The sequence below is a fragment of the Heptranchias perlo genome, chromosome 10, assembly GCF_035084215.1.
Source record: "Heptranchias perlo isolate sHepPer1 chromosome 10, sHepPer1.hap1, whole genome shotgun sequence".
Taxonomy (NCBI): Eukaryota; Metazoa; Chordata; class Chondrichthyes; order Hexanchiformes; family Hexanchidae; genus Heptranchias; species Heptranchias perlo.
The window spans coordinates 5,791,418-5,808,536 of NC_090334.1; the positions used below are offsets into that span (position 1 = coordinate 5,791,418).

The following is a 17,119-nucleotide window of genomic DNA, read 5'->3' on the forward strand; positions in this document are numbered from 1 at the left end:
ATCAGCCTAGATTTATGCTCGTGCCTGGAGTGTGGCTTGAACCCACAACCTTCTGACTCATGGGCGAGAGTGGTACCACTGAGAGTCACTAAAGGATATTTTTTTATTCATTCATGGGATGTGGGCGTCGCTGGCGAGGCTGGCATTTGTTGCCCATCCCTAATTGCCCTTGAGAATGTGGTGGTGAGCCGCCGCCTTGAACCGCTGCAGTCCGTGTGGTGACGGTTCTCCCACAGTGCTGTTAGGAAGGGAGTTCTAGGATTTTGACCCAGCGACGATGAAGGAACGGCGATGTTTGTGACTTGGAGGGGAACGTGCAGGTGGTGGTGTTCCCATGTGTTCGCTGCCCTTGTCCTTCTAGGTGGTGGAGGTGCTGTCGAAGAAGCCTTGGCGAGTTGCTGCAGTGCATCCTGTGGATGGTGCACACTGCAGCCACGGTGTGCTGGTGGTGAAGGAAGTGAATATTTAGGGTGGTGGATGGGGTGCCAATCACGCGGGCTGCTTTGTCCTGGGTGGTGTCGAGCTTCTTGAGTGTTGTTGGAGCTGCACTCATCCAGGCAAGTGGAGAGTATTCCATCACACTCCTGACTTGTGCCTTGTAGTTGGTGGAAAGGCTTTGGGGAGTCAGGAGGTGAGTCACTCGCCGCAGAATACCCAGCCTCTGACCTGCTCTTGTAGCCACAGTATTTATATGGCTGGTCCAGTTAAGTTTCTGGTCAATGGTGACCCCCAGGATGTTGATGGTGGGGGATTCGGTGATGTAATGCCGTTGAATGTCAAGGGGAGGTGGTTAGACTCTCTCTTGTTGGAGATTGTCATTGCCTGGCACTTATCTGGTGCGAATGTCAGTTGCCACTTATCAGCCCAAGCCTGGATGTTGTCCAGGTCTTGCTGCATATGAGACATTGCACGAAACAGGGCACAGCAACATTGCACAAACCTTTTCCTTTTTTGATTTTAAAAAGCTCTAACACTGAATGTCCTCAAGGAACTAATCAAGGTGTCTGCCACCAGGTATGAGACCCCCCAATCTCCTACAATGGCTTCGCTTCCTGCCCCCGAACTGTTACCTTTGGAGTCCACCAGGGATGTATCGATGGCCCCCTCCTATTTCTCATCTACATGCTGCCCCTCGGCGACATCATTTGAAAACACCCAACTCTACCTCACCACCACCTCCCTCGATCCCTCCATTATCTCTGCATTGGCAGACTGCTTGTCCGACATCCAGTCCTGGATAAGCTGAAATTTCCTCCAATTAAACATGAGTAAGACCGAAGCCATTGTCTTTGGACCAAAACTCTGTTCTTTGGCCACTGTCTGAAGCTGAACCAGACGACTCGCAACCTTGGCATCCTAACTGACCCTGGGCTGAGCTGCAGGCTACATATCAGCTCCAACACCAAAAACGCTTACTTCTACCTCAGTAACATCCCTGTATCCGCCTCAGCCCATCTGCTGCTGAAAACCTCATCCAGCTTTTGTTACCTCCAGACTCGACTATTCCAATGCTCCCCCGACCGGCCTCCGTAAACTTGAGCTCATCCAAAACTCTGCTGCCCGTATCCTAACTTGCACCAAATCCCGTTCTCCCATCACCTCTGTACTCACTGACCTACATTGGCTCCCAGACCGGCAACGCCTTGATTTTAAGATTCTCATCCTCGTGTTCAAATCAATCCATGGCCTCGTCTCTCTCCATCTCTAACCTCCTCCAGCCCTACGACCCTCCGAGAACTCTGCATCCACGATTTCCTTCATCCCAACATTGGAAGCAGTGCCATCAACCACCTAGACCCTAAGCTCTGGAATTCTCTCTCTAAACCCCTCTGCCTCTCGACCCCTCTCTCCTCCTCAAAAGCTATCTCTTTGACCAAGCTTTTAGACACCTGTCCTAATATCGCCGCCTTTGGCTCGTTGTCAATTTTTGTCTGATTTACGCTCCTGTAAAATGCCTTGGGACGTTTTACTATGTTAAAGGTGCTATTTAGATGCAAGTTGTTGTATCTTCTGAATGACCTGTGGGATCAGAAACTGAGGAAATTCATGCGTTCAGGATAAAGGGAAACCATTCAGGCTGTACACTGGTGATACCGCCTCAGTCCTCCACTGCAGTGGTGGTTGTCTGGCAGATGGATATACCCCAACTCCTGAAAATGTCCATCTCTAGATGGAGCTTCCGTTTGTGAGGGTGAAGTGTGAGGTGGCTGACAACCCCTGCTGATACACTGTCCGCTCTCGATGGGCTGAGAGAGTAATATTGTGACCCAGATTAGTAGGACTGCATCGTGGCAAGACAGAGGAGTGAGAGGAAGTTCCAACGTCTCGTTTCCCCTTCCCCAGCTAGCCCTGTACCCCTCCCCCAGCTTGCCCTGTACCCCTCCAGTCCCCTTCCCCAGCTAGCCCTGTACCCCTCCCCCAGCTTGCCCTCTACCCCTCCAGTCCCCTTCCCCAGCTAGCCCTGTACCCCCCCCCCCCCCGCCCCCCCAAGTCCCCTTCCCCAGCTAGCCCTGTACCCCTCCCCCAGCTAGCCCTGTACGATGGTCTGGGAGTGTTCCTCGTTGCCATTAGTTCCGATTTTCGAATGGACTGCTCTGTTTGCAGGGGTGTATAACCTTTTTGTTTTTGTGCGTCTCGTTGGTGTGAAGGAGGGGGAGGGAGAAGGAGAGAGGGGGGCAGCACTTATAAAGTTTACATCCCTATTCCCATCAATTTATAAATATCTCAACCTGCACGTACAAAGGGATCTGGGTGACATGATTGATCCACCTGTGAGTGCTTAAAAACCATCCCTCTCCAAGCCTCCAGTCACACAGTTCAAATAACACTGTTTAAGAAATAAGCACAAAGGACTGAATTTCTTATCCGTGGTTGGCTGGCTTTAGGTTGTATGCGGCCTGTGGGCCTCAGTTTGCACACCCTGTTGTATTGTATAATTGTCCTCAACCCAGTTCCCCTGCAGCTGAGCTCCCCGTGCTGCCAGGGACGTATCTGTTACCGCTCTCTGCTGTGGGATAACTGTGGCAGGGGATTGCTCTGTAGTGGGTGGTACTATGTGGGGTCCAGGCCTGAGGCCTGTTCTATCATCACATATTCATCCCAAATAGGAACTACAACATTCAGGATGCCCCCTGCTCAGGTGAGGTTGTAGTTAAGAGGGACTGTGGGAAGATATTGTGGCAGTGAGGGGAGGGTGAGGAATTCACTCCAGTTATATAAACAGACTTGTGATTAATTTGCAGGTTGATGTGTCAAAGGAAACTCTGATCAGCTTCTTATCGCTCGAGGTAGGATTTCATCCACTCTTTGTAAATTACTGATCTTCCACAAGTAATTTGGTGGGGAAGCTTCTCACAACTGTTGCTGTATTCTTTCAGAATTTATCTACCCCTCAACCCCTCCATTTTCTCCCAGACCTCATCTACCCTGTACTAACTGTGGGTGAGACCGTGGGCTGCTCCCAGTCCCTGTACTAACTGTGGGTGAGAGGGTGGGCTGCTCCCAGTCCCTGTACTAACTGTGGGTGAGAGGGTGGGCTGCTCCCAGTCCCTGTACTAACTGTGGGTGAGAGGGTGGGCTGCTCCCAGTCCCTGTACTAACTGTGGGTGAGACGGTGGGCTGCTCCCAGTCCCTGTACTGTGGGTGAGAGGGTGGGCTGCTCCCAGTCCCTGTACTGTGGGTGAGAGGGTGGGCTGCTCCCAGTCCCTGTACTGTGGGTGAGAGGGTGGGCTGCTCCCAGTCCCTGTACTGTGGGTGAGAGGGTGGGCTGCTCCTAGTCCCTGTACTAACTGTGGGTGAGTCGGTGGGCTGCTCCCAGTCCCTGTACTGTGGGTGAGACGGTGGGCTGCTCCCAGTCCCTGTACTGTGGGTGAGAGGGTGGGCTGCTCCCAGTCCCTACCCCTGTACTAACTGGGTGAGAAGCTGGTTATTCTGTGACTGAACCATCCACACACCCACTCACGCCTCCTGACAGCCTGTATTAGCAGCCTATTCACGTATGACTGACATCACAGCCAAGACTGATTCCGTCTCCCCCCACACCCAAGAGGATGGGGACCCTGGTTACATTTTCCCCTCCCCAAACCCACAGTCGCTGAAATCTATTGCAACACTTCGGTCGACATCTGGGTTGAGATCCATGCTCTGCCTGGACTGGCGTTCAGGCCTGCGGTCCTCTGCTCTCAGCACCACTTACCACTGGCCTATTGGATGGCCTCATCCCTCGCTGTATGTTGGTATGAAATGAATAGTTGGTTGGTCTGTCCTGCCCCATACTTGCTCTAATTCTCTATTCCTGCTTTCGCAGTTTGATGGAGACGAGCAAACATTTTATGCCAGTGTGCAACACCTGTTCTCACGGTCAACTAAACAGCGCTACCTGAAATCCATTTGTGACGAAATCCATCACTTCAAATTGGTTAAGAGGTGAGATAGAAGCACGGGGGAGACTCCTCGTGGGGGTAAGATTACTGGGTGCTGTAACAAGGCGGGAGGAATGGGGGAGGTTCCTGGGTGTTTATAACAAGGGGGTGTTCAAGGCTCCTGGGTGCTGTAACACAGGAGTCATAGAATCAGAAAGACTACTGGGTGCTTTACTGGGTGAGGCGCCCCTGGGTGCTGTAACTGACTAGATATTCTGAGCTCTTGTCATAACTCGAACATAGTCAACACCACATTTCCAGTTCATTATGCTGTTACTGACTAGGTATAGCCGGTAGTGAGTGTCTGTCCCACAAGCCTTATCCCATTTTAACCCCCAATCCTGTGTTCAACAAGTTGGGGAATGCAGCACTTTCCACTATCTGTTTTGAATAGGGCAGGTACAGCACGTGTTAGATACAGAGTAAAGCTCCCTCTACACTGTCCCATCAAACACTCCCAGGGCAGGTAAAGCATGGGTTAGATACAGAGCAAAGCTCCCTCTACACTGTCCCATCAAACACTCCCAGGGCAGGTACAGCACAGGTTAGATACAGAGTAAAGCTCCCTCTACACTGTTTGAACAAGGTGCCTGAGTCCTAGCCTCATTAGAGCATCACCTATTGTGTCAGTGATATTGGCCCAGAATTTGCTGTAGCAGAGCAACAAACAGCGCCCTCCATTAGTTAGACCTGCCCTTACCCGTTTAATCTCGATGATATTTTGCGCTGCAAGTTGCTGAAAGTGGGAGATGGAGACGGCGTGGCGCCCCCTACAGGGCATCTGGGACCTGAGTGAACAGGGCAAGCACCTGGGTATCTCCTTAACCAATCAGATTGAAGGATTGGGAAATTAACAGCGCAAGGACTGAGAAGTGTAAATTAGAGTGGGTGAATTTAATGTCAAATCAGGCACAGAAAGAGAAATAAAAAGGGAAGAAAGATTGGATTGAGAGAAAAAAATTTTTTAAAAATTTTAATTTTAATGACTATTTCTAAATTTCCAACATTTAAATGTGGAAGGAATGTGACTCCATACTGTGTAATAGTTAATTTTCAGTGCCAGAGAGGTTGTTTGGCAGTAATTAACACTTATCGTGCCCTTAAAAGGGTACTTAGACTGAAATGGACAAGCCCTAACTTTCTGTGGCGAGTTCAGTTCATATCTACCGCGCAAATACAGGAACTTCACAGTATTCAAAGTATTTCAATGGTGAGTCAGACAGTGAGATGCCGTTTTCGCGGAGCTAATGGCGGAGCGACAGCAACTTCCGGATTTTCGAGTTTAACCATTATCTTGACACCAAATTCTGGCCATTATTCCATTCCTGTACCAGCTATTGTGTGGGCCCTCTGAGAAAAAATGTTTGTACTGAATTAAAGGTGGTTTTCTGCTATAAGCTGATGTCCACTGGCGGCTGGGTTGAGACTGCATGACTGACGAACGCACTTCATGTAGGATCCCGACACCCAGCAAAGAGAAACCAAGAACCCAATAATAGGCTGTAGTGTACAGGTAGCGCTAACCGGGATCGGGGGACTGTACCCTACAGGTAGCGCTAACCGGGATCCGGGGACTGTACCCTACAGGTAGCGCTAACCGGGATCCGGAGACTGTACCCTACAGGTAGCGCTAACCGGGATCCGGGGACTGTATCCTACAGGTAGTCCGAACTGTGATCCGGGGACTGTATCCTACAGGTGGCTGTAACTGTAATCCGGGGACTGTACCCTACAGGTGGCTCTAACTGTGATCTGGGGACTGTATCCTACAGGTGGCTGTAACTGTAATCCGGGGACTGTACCCTACAGGTGGCTCTAACTGTGATCTGGGGACTGTATCCTACAGGTGGCTCTAACCAGGATCCGGGGACTGTATCCTACAGGTAGCGCTAACCGGGATCAGGGGACTGTACCCTACAGGTGGCACTAACCAGGATCAGGGGACTGTACCCTACAGGTAGTCCTAACTGCGATCCGGGGACTGTACCCTACAGGTGGCACTAACCGGGATCAGGGGACTGTACCCTACAGGTAGTCCTAACTGCGATCCGGGGACTGTACCCTACAGGTGGCACTAACCGGGATCCGAGGACTGTACCCTACAGGTAGCGCTAACCGGGATCCGGGGACTGTACCCTACAGGTGACGCTAACCGGGATCCGGGGACTGTACCCTACAGGTGACGCTAACCGGGATCCGAGGACTGTACCCTACAGGTAGCGCTAACCGGGATCCGGGGACTGTACCCTACAGGTGACGCTAACCGGGATCCGAGGACTGTACCCTACAGGTGAGGCTATCCGGGATCCAGGGACTGTACCCTACAGGTGGCGCTAACTGTGATCCGGGGACTGTACCCTACAGGTAGTTCTAACTCTTTGATTCAAGTCCTGTAATCCACAGTTAGCTCTAACTTTGCTGTTTGTTTGTGTCTCCACAGGGTGTCATTCCTGGTTCTGTATAGTTACAGAGACGACTACAAGATTCTGTTCTAGTGAGTGCGGCTCACGGTTCAAAGGTTGTCCAGAAGGGTTGCACTGACCAGTTCGGTGTGATAGGGGACTGAAATGGGCGAGCTGGATCATGATATCTGGGTTTCTTTATTCTAGTCACTGTGAAGCACCAGTTTCAGGAATAATCAGGAAAGTGGCATTATGCTCGTTGCCCGACACGGCGGTACGGCGTATTGCGGTTCGCCGTGTTGTGGTGCGCTGTTCTCACAGTCCTTAACTTTCTCCCTCCACCCAAAGGTGGCGACTCCAGATTCTGGGAAGCTCGAGTAGTCCCCAGTGGCCATTTTTCCAGTACGAGCCTAGGTGAGAGTGTCAATGGGCTATTGGACTGTGGCAGGCATCACAGCACTGTATCCATTCCAACAGAAAGCATTATATCAATGTGTGAAATAGCTCCAAGTCCTTTCACGTTAAAAGTGCTGTGTGCTTTCTTGACCGAGGCACTGTTGGTATGTGTGACCCTACCAGTCCTAACCTAACCAAGAGCGTTCCTTTCCGAGGCAGAAGCTTACCGTCTCTCTGAAATGCGTTGGTGAACGGTTGCTGCGTCTTTTCTTTGTATACAGTACGTTGCTTTGCCCACCCCTCGAGATCAGCAGGGTTACAGGGCCGTTCCACTCGCTCTCCCCAGTCAGGCAGTGTTCAGCAGAAATTGGTTGCATACCAACCTGCTGGGAGAGACATTGGGCTTCCCTGCCCTCAGATGTGAGAGCCTTTAGTTCTGAAAGGGCACCTTCACCTCTGGAGGCTCAGCCAGTGCTTGCTGTGACACTCTAAGCCTGCAGTGATACCACATCTTTAACCATCTGCTCTTTCTAGCTGCATCTTTGCATTGAGACCATTTTGCTTGGACAGCCGTGCAGGCTAATTGAGTAGAACAAAATTACAATACTCTGAGTGGGAAAGAGTGCCTTTTAAAACCACTGGTCCGTCTCCTAGTGGGCCCCATCCACTGATGGCACTGCCAATTTAACCCTGGCCATCGGAAGTCAATTTTCCATCAGACTGTACTGAATTTGAAGGGTACACAGGATTAAAGAGGACCTCAGTGCAGCTAGGTCAGTTAATAGCTGATCTTCTTAGCGTCTAGTCGTGCTGCTCTCAGACTGTCTGTTTCTTTGATACCCGAGGAGCTCCTAGCTTTTAACCAGTTGTGCTCAACACCAAAAAAATGCTCCTCCCTGGATTGGTGAGTGCAGAAAGTGCCAGGAGCTCTGGAATGTGCCTGGTTGTGAATGTGTTAACCTGAGGAGAGAAATTTTTACACATGTGGGTTAGTTACAAATCACGGAGTACGATTTTAAACCCCGAGTTTTCCTAAACCAAATCCAATTAGCAGATTGTCCCTTTCAACAAAAGGGCACCCCGTGTGCAGGCAGTCACTGGAACCGCATCGATGAGCTGCAGTTTGATCGGCCTTGAAACAAACTATTGTTGGGTGGCTCAGTTGTAATAAGACATGTTGGCAATTTAGTTAAACTGGACTGCCCCTCTTTTGGGTCACTCACTTTGCAATCTGGTTTCTCAGCTTCTTCGGCATATAGGTTGCTGAGTGAAGCCTTGCATCACTGTCACCAAGCAGATCAGCTACTGGGAATAATTGAAGATGAAGAATATTAACTGTAGGCATTGTATTTAATCATGGAGTATCTATAATCACCTGGAGCTTTCCTACTGGCCTTAGTGCTGAAGGGAAGGGGCTGGTGTTGCTGTTTGAACAATCACAGCAACAAGGAAATATGAGCCCTGAAGTTCTGTGGGTTTTTTCCCAATCTCCTGTTGTACTTTTGGCAGCAGATCAGTGGGACCTCATTTTGCCGGGGTGTCTGCTGGTATTTTGGCAGGAGATCGGAGCAGCCCCCAGGGAATTTCAGGGCCAGGATATTTTGTGTTTATACTTGAAATTTAAATCATTCTTAAGCGTGAGATTTGACGCTGTGAATTTTAATTGTTTTCTCTGTAGGTTTAAAGAAAAAGAATAAATAGTTTTACTGTGCACTGAAGTTTCTCAGTATCTTATTGCTTGTTGACTTTATTCTTGCACACACCAGGTACCAAAGGCTCTAGTTGGCAAAACATACAGGACATGTGTGTGTGAAGGAGCAGGCAGTGCTGTGCGTTAGAGTTGTGGGTCTTTTTGTTACAGCGGATTATCAAATCTAGCCCAGATTGATGGTGTCTTGATGGTTTTGTCTCTCCTCTTGGCTGGTTATAAAAATCTTATCAGCAAATTACATTGGAACATTCTCGACCTTGTTTCTTGTGTGTGTGGACCCACTGTCCTAATGTGCAATCTCCCAGCCCAGGATGGTGTGGGAACTGGAAAGCTAGCACTGATGCAGCTGGGAAGAAGGGCTATACTCTTCAGAAATGGTTGTTAGGGCACTTTTTTCAGGTCAGATTAAAGGGAGCTTAGTTCTGCATTCCCTATACCTGATCTGAGCAGCCTTATGGCTGACACCAGTTAAATAAAGTTAAGTGTTCCCTTACCTCAGAACTAACGTTCAAATCATCCAAAGTCATACTGACAAAAGCATTCCACTATAAACAAAATGTTCATTTCAGCTTCTCAATGAAGCTTCTTCATAGCTGTTGGTTGGATTTGCAAAAGACATCATCTCTGCCTCCATTCAATCCTTCCTCTGCGTTGTTTCATTCTTTGCTTTTGCTATTTTCCTCTTATCTCAAATAGAACTCCCACATTTCCACTGAAGTTTGCTGGGTTTTTTTGTGCCAAATTGTTTTCTCCTCAGCAACTCAACTCTATAAAAGGCAAGACTTGAATATTGCTTCTAGGGTGAGGGGAGCTCTTCCAGCACCCCTCTCCGTGCAGGGCAGGATCAAGAAAAGATTAGATATCTGGTAGGCAATCTTTCACCTCTGCTGCCATCATTATTCTATTGGTCATTGCTGTTGCATATCCTCCCTTCTCCATAATATACAATCGTACAGGTAGCAAGACTCAATGCACCATCTTTCTTAAGTCCCTACAAACTAGAATTCCATATCTCATTTTTAAAGAACAAACTTGCATTTATATAGCACTTTTCAGGATGTCTCAAAGTGCCTCACATTGAAGTATAGCCACTTCTGTTGTAGAGTAATTTTTCCAGTTTGTGCACAGCAATGAGATGACCGATGACTGTATGGAAGGGTCATCCTAGATTATATGCTCAAGATAGCGGGGCTTGGACCCACACCCTTCTGCTTCAGAGGCCCAGAGTGCCATCAACTGAGCCAAGCCTTAAAACCCCAGACTGGTTTCACCTAGTCACCATTACTTTCTGATTTACCTCAGCTTGTCCACTCTTTTCAACCACTGACCATCTCCTTACATAAATTTCTCAAAGTCAAATGTGTCTTGTGTATTTCATGGTGTGGTGTGAGCCGAGGAGAACTAACCCCAGTCTACGATGAATCACTTTAATGTAAATCCAAAGAATTTTACATCTTACAAAAAGGGAATTGGGTTTTGTTCAGTCGGAGGTGCTCCCAGAGTTGATTAACAAGTGCAACAGCAGCTCTTCATTAAATTGTGTCCAGTAAATGGTAAATGCCTACAGATAATTCATTTAAATAATCTGTAATTCAAACATAAATTGCAAGTTGCAGTAACCTTGCTGACCTGAGAATTTAAGCATACAGTAATTTTTTGTTTTCTCAGATGATGGGACATTTTAGCTGATTGGTTTGTTCTCACTTCTACTGTTAACATGTGTGTTATGACAGTTACCCAAGATAGTTCCACGAATATTTGAATGGTTTCAACATGAATTACACAAGATATACAACAGCTGCTTGTTTTTTTTATATATATATATATAAAATACTCCATTTAGTTGTAATAAATGGAATGAGCAAAGGGTGAAAGTAGTGGAGAGGTCAGACAGTCTGGGGCACTGACACTGCTGGGATGTATATTAAGCTCCAAATCCCAGGAATGTCACTTTTCCACTGGAAGGATGAACAAGAACATTGGAGGGACACTCCTGGATCACATGTGTAATTACCAGTGGCTGGTTCACAGCAGCACGGACCAAGGCCTGCGATCAGGTGCCTCGATAACTTTTCTGTTCCAGTGCTCGGCAGCCCAAGGAAATCAATGAACATGGAGACAAATAGCTGATTTAGCTTGAAATAAACCAAGTGATGAAGCTGAATGAGTAAGGATTGTTCCACAGTTCAGCATTCAGTCCAGTAACACTTCCAGAGTTGAGGCGGCGGCTCCTTACCTCTTCCTGGCCATCGCCTGCTTCAAGACCATCAAAATGATGTCTTTATTGTTCATCACATTATAGCAATTCAGATCAACCAGCCTGTCGAAATCATTAGCGGTGTATGTAAATTGCAGGGTGCTGTATGGAGACTGCTCGGCTTCCAGGACAAAACTGCCGTAGTATTTCTCTTCTTCAGACGTACGTTCAACGCCTACAATAGATACAGACAGCAGTGACTGATAAAACACTGCTCAGATTCCTTACTGCCAACAGCTTGTATTTATATATCGTGTTTAACATAGTAATACATCCTAAGGCACTTCGCAGAGCAGAAAACAAAGATTGAACAGCAATAGGAACGTTGGAAGCTTTGCATGATCTTAGAAGTAGGTTACGAGGCAGATTTTGAAAGTAAGGAGAGATAGCAACGGATAGCATAGATATCCAGACCATTGAAGGTGGTCCTGGGGTCAGGGGAAGGCAAAAGACACGACTGAAAAAATAGCGGGTATGTGATGTGGAGTAAATTGTAGAGACAGGCGAAGCAAAGCTATACAGGGATTTGAAAAGGAGAATGGGGATTTTGAATTCAATCCACTGGAGGATGGCAAGGGCAGGAATAAGGGGAGTTTGGATTTGGTGCAAGGAGAATGTGGGTGAGGTTCTTTCGACAAGCTTATGTAGAACTTAGGAGCCAACGAGGAGAACGTTGGAAAAATTAAACCAGGAGCTAATAAAGACACAGATAAGGATTTCAGTATGGGTTTGGGGGGGGGGGGGTGATGTAAAGATGACAGAAGTGTCCATAGAGCTGGGTAGTGAAGACACATTCGAGGTCCTTAAGAGAGGAAAGGAAGGTTAGAGTTAGCACAGTAGTGGGAGAGGACAGGGGTGCTTTTTGAGGAGTACAGTTATGACACCGGTTTAAAAACCAAATGGGGACAGCCTGAGGAAAGAGAGCCACTGATATCATTGAGCTCGGGGCCAAGGAGTGGTGGTTGGATGATGGGGAATTGGGCTGGAAGGGTGCAGAAGATGGATCTTATGAAGGAGATAAGCTTCATGGGCAGGGGAGTATATCAGGGCTATAGTTTGGGAGAGTTGGAGAGGAAAAGGCTGAGGCAGTCAAGTGGATAGTCTCAATTATTCAGATGAAAAAAAATCCATGAATTTCTTAAAAAAAAATGCTTTGCCATTCTTTATACTTGAACATGGTTTTTTTTTAAGTGCTCTCTACTGGACATAGACCCTCACCTGGGGCCTTGTAATTCCGGAATGTGGCATTTGTGAGTGGGAAGTGAATCACTGTGGGAATTCTGGGATTCTTTTCATCCGTGAAGACGTAGCATTCCTGCAGGCTTTGCTCAAGTATGTCTGGCACATCAATCTTTGGGAAAGGGATATCATGTTCTACACAGTATTCCTCAGTCTTCTTCAGAACCTGGGTGGGAGCGGAGTGAGGGAAAGGAGGAGAACATAAGCTTAAAACTAATTACCTGGTAGTAGTGTCTGTCTACAGTCAACATTGCGATATAATTGAAAAATGTACCTATGGGCTTCAAAAATAGGTTTGAGTAAAGTTATCAATGTATCAGTCACTGGGCAGTATATATCTAGTAACGTGTTTAACCCTTAGACTGCTGACACCTCCAGGGAACATCCTGGCTACTCAGTTTACTAAGTTTTCAGCTGATTAATATTAGTGGGGGGAGAGGGAATTAGAGTAACAAAGGTACTGAAATGTGGAAGAGGTTTACACTATGCTTTGATACAGCGTTTTGTGGCATTCTGCACATAACATAACCCTTAGTTCACTAGTTTTCTTGCATCCTTCTGTCTATCGACAACCACACAATGTAAGAACAGTCCAGACTTTTAGTTCAACTGAAGGTCAAAACCTAATGTTGCTGCTCTTAACCAGGACAATAACGTAAGTATTGATGAGTGATCAGCCACCCACACCTTTCCAAGGGTTTGACTGTTAACAGCATATGACTATCAGCACTGCATTTGACTTTATTCTTCCATTTGGATAGAACCAAGGGCATTTTAAGTCCAGATGTTTTTAGTTAATCTCTTACAGAATTTGGACTGTGGATAAGTCTGTTGGCAGAAACTGGCTACATGGAGATATGTTTAAATAGTTGGTGTGGATGGAACGTGTGAGACAAGTTAAGGGATGCCCTGACCAGGACAATGGTCATTAGAGTAATCCTCAAGACTTCACCAAACATTATCGGCCGAGACCCTTGGCTAAAGAGGACGTGTGTTTGCGAAGTGTGGATTACCATGGATTTCTCCACGGTACGCAGCAGAAAATAAACAAAGAACAGTGTCCTTTTCTCAACTGTGTCTCACTGACTGTATATTTTTGATTTATTCTGGGATGTAGGTAACGCCAGCAGGTTGTATTGATTGCTCATTCCTTGTTGCCCTGAGGGCATTAAGAGACAACCACATAGTGTGGGACCGGGTGGCCAGTTCCCTTTGCTGAAGGGCATCGGTGAACCAGGTGGGGTTTTGTGACATTCTGGCAACTTTCACTATTTGTAACACACACAAAATGCCAAAAGGAAACAAACTATAATACAACAGTAAAAACAAATAAAAACGTCGTAACTGAGGGCATTTTCTGGGGCCGGCCACAAATTACCAGATTTGTTGAATTCAATTTCACAGCTTGCCCCAGTATGATTTAAACTCCTGACCTCTGGGTTGCTAGTCCACAACCATAACCATCAGGATACCATACACATAATACAGAAATAAAGCACGTGCCATGTATCAAACTCCCATCCTCTCCCTTGTATCCAGATTCTAGATCTTTTTTTTAAGTGAGGGAACAAATAAGTTTAAGTTCCATTGTTCATAAATTGAGCACTGTGTATATTCTGCTCCCTAGGGAGAAATGTATAACAAGCAGGACGGGACTGTGGTACATAGATGACATAGTTAGGTCGCACACCATGCTGTCATGGCACTTTGCACAGACCCCCTCTCCTCACCTTGAACGGTGATCCCCGACTAAAACTAAAAGACAGGATGACATCAACTCGTCTCTGTGACCGCAGGGCAAGAGGAAATGCTGAATTAATCGAAAATCCAGCATCAACCAGGTACAGTTGGTTTGCCATTGGCGTCAGATAATTTGGAGAGGAGTCCAGGTGCGTAGCTAAAAGATTAAAAAATAAAAAAGGCATAATTGAAAAAGAACTGGCATAAACTAGCAAATTGTTTAATTCAATCCTAAAATTAATGTCAACATGACAAAACTTGATGCATGAGACACCAAGGACCAAAAGCCAGGTGTGTCTTTTCAAAAGGGCTAACTTCAAGTATATGAGGAAACAGCTTTTTAAACTGATGGGAGGGGGTTGTTCAACACTAAGTAGGTGTGAAGTAGAACTCCTTTAAAGGCATAATGCTGAGCATGCAGGATTACTACATACCTGGTATCAGCAGGCACAAACTAAATACTCAAGACCCTAAATGGATTAATAAAATAATCAGAAGCGAAGTAAAAATGAATTCTACAAATCCTGCAAGGAGACAGGTGGGTTAAATGTAAGAACATGCAGCAACATGTTTGAAGGGTAGCTGAGGAACCCGGAAAGGCAAAAAAATGTCTTGCTCTATAGTAAAAGGGCAGTCAGAGAAGAGGTGAGAGGAAAGGCAACCGTTTAGAGCCTTCCCGCCATTGTATGCTGAGGGGCTGCAATCAGGGAAAAACCCCCTCGGGCAGAATGTAAAATTCAAATTGATGTAATGTACTCGTAATAAATCTGTAATGTATCTGTAATGAATCACCTGTATTGATTGTGATGCAATGAGGCACCCTAGAGTGTCATGAACTGTAATTATGTCCAATGTGTTTCATTGAACTTGATGTAACCTGCAAATTGCATAATCTATATTGTGTACGTTTGGAATGTAATATGACAACTGTATTGTATGTACTGTTGCAAATTTTATGAATAAAGTATATTTTTTGGAAAAAAAAATTAAATGGGCTTGAAACTGGATGAGCACAAGATAATAAACATACTACATGATTACTTCCTTCAATTATTCACAGGAACCCATGAACAACATGGTCTTAATTAGCAACAATCTAAGTAGAATTAACAGCTGTGACATAAATGAATTAAAAATCCTGGACAGGCTAAAAGAGCTCAAAACAAATAAATTCTCACGGGGATATATATATATATGGATAGATATTGTGATGGTTAGTTGAGAAAGCGTAGGGCCAAGTACAGACTAATAACACATATCGCTGATAACTATTTTCCCAAGGGGGATCCTGATGCCCCCAAACAAGTTATAGCTCACAAAGGGGCAATGGCATTGTTTAGGTCAGGTAGTGGTGACCACTGGGAAGGTAGAGTAATGATAAATGTAACCAAGGTCCTTTTGATTTCCCATTGTTCCGGGACCCAAATCTTAATTCTGTGTATGTAAGCATAAATGGCACTGATGACAATCAGCTGAAGACTCGGCTACAAAGACCAGATAAATAAGGTCAAAGGAACCACAAACATGTCAAGAGCTGACCTAAGCGATGAAATAACTTCTAATCATATGAAGAATAGGCATTTTTCAGACTCAGCTGATTGTTAGTTTTGATCCCATCCATGTGGTCAAAGAATGTTACTATATAGAGACTAGCTCCAGAGCAGGACAACGGTCATCAACCAGATCAGAGAGAGATGCTGATTGAAGGCTCTTTAAGACTTCTGCCATACTCCCGTTCTCTGTATTATCGCTTGTTGTTAAATTGCCGTACTTGTTTTGCCATATCCCTATTTAGTGCCAGTCATACTTTGTTCAGTTTAGACAAAATAAACTGCTTTTGTTTGAAGTTACTTTGATTCTGACTTAATTGTTAAAGTGAACCGCAACTCTTTCTCTCAAGCTCAGTGGCACGGACATGACCACCTGTGATCACACCTCGTGAACCGCTCCCCGGATTGCCGGAACGCGACAGTATATATACATCTAGTATATTTTATGCCCTCAGCACGTCCCAAAGTGCTTCACAGGTAGAAAATTGCTTTTGCAGTGTAGTCACTCTTTTAGGCAAACAGCCAATTTGTGCACAACACAAACACAAATGAGATGAATAACTAATTAACCTGTTTTGGTTGAGAGATGAAAGTTATGTAGAATTACACAGAATTTACAGCACAGGAACTACGCCAGTGCTGATGCTCCACAGAGCCTCCTCCATTACTTCATCTCACCCTATCAACATATCCTTCTATTCCTTCCCCTCTCATGCATTTATCTCGCTTCCCCTGAATGTTGGCCAGAACACCAGACCCCTGCTCTTTGAAAAAATGTGACGAGATCTTTTATGTTCACCTGAACAGGCAGACAGGGCCTCAGTTTAACGTAGCATCAGTAAGAATCACATCTGTCAACGTAGCACTCCCTCAGCACTGTGTGGACTGACAGCCTAGATTAGGTGCTAAAGTCCTGAAATGGAACTTGAACCCACAACCTTCTGACTCAGAGGTGCGAGTGCTACCACTAAGCCAAGGCTGAGTATTAAGTTGGACATGGGAGGAGGTTCATCAGGAACTCATGGTCAGTATGAATAAGTCAATAAACACCGGGGTCCTAGCAAATTGAATACATAGTGCCTATTTTCAAAATGAGAGACAGACAGATGCAGGCAAGTACAGACCCATTAGTCTTGTGAATACCATAAAAAATTATTAGACTGGTTATCAGGGGTAAACTTGAGGATTGCCTGTATGATAATCTAATAAAGAACAGGCAAAATGGATTTAGAAAGGGAAGATCCTGTATGACCAACCTCCTTGACTTTTTTCCCAAGGAAATGACATCCCAAATGGACTATGAGAAACTCTGTGTGCTGTATCTAGACTTCCAGAAGGCATTTGAGAAAGTTCCACATTGGAGGATATCAGTTAAGCTCAAAGCATTGGGGCAAATCTTGGGT

The 17,119-nt window shown here is 46.0% G+C and overlaps 2 protein-coding genes across 7 annotated transcripts in view; one reads left to right on the forward strand and one right to left on the reverse strand.

Annotated features, from left to right (window-relative positions):
* The window catches only part of eif2ak4 (eukaryotic translation initiation factor 2 alpha kinase 4), a 140,423-nt gene extending 131,493 nt beyond the window's left edge, over positions 1–8,930 (forward strand). For all 5 annotated transcript variants that reach the window (XM_067991166.1, XM_067991167.1, XM_067991169.1 and 2 more), the window contains 3 exons: positions 3,243–3,287; positions 4,307–4,425; positions 6,862–8,930. In XM_067991166.1, coding sequence (XP_067847267.1) covers positions 3,243–3,287; positions 4,307–4,425; positions 6,862–6,916 — 219 coding nt within the window. In that variant the 3' untranslated portion in view covers positions 6,917–8,930. The remainder of the gene's footprint in view (positions 1–3,242; positions 3,288–4,306; positions 4,426–6,861) is intronic.
* A 1,413-nt stretch (positions 8,931–10,343) lies between these two features.
* Positions 10,344–17,119, reverse strand: part of LOC137326252 (cytosolic phospholipase A2 zeta-like) — a 101,777-nt gene continuing 95,001 nt past the window's right edge. For both annotated transcript variants that reach the window (XM_067991172.1, XM_067991171.1), the window contains 3 exons: positions 14,157–14,323; positions 12,406–12,592; positions 10,344–11,362 (listed from right to left, as the gene is read on the reverse strand). In XM_067991172.1, coding sequence (XP_067847273.1) covers positions 11,163–11,362; positions 12,406–12,592; positions 14,157–14,323 — 554 coding nt within the window. In that variant the 3' untranslated portion in view covers positions 10,344–11,162. The remainder of the gene's footprint in view (positions 11,363–12,405; positions 12,593–14,156; positions 14,324–17,119) is intronic.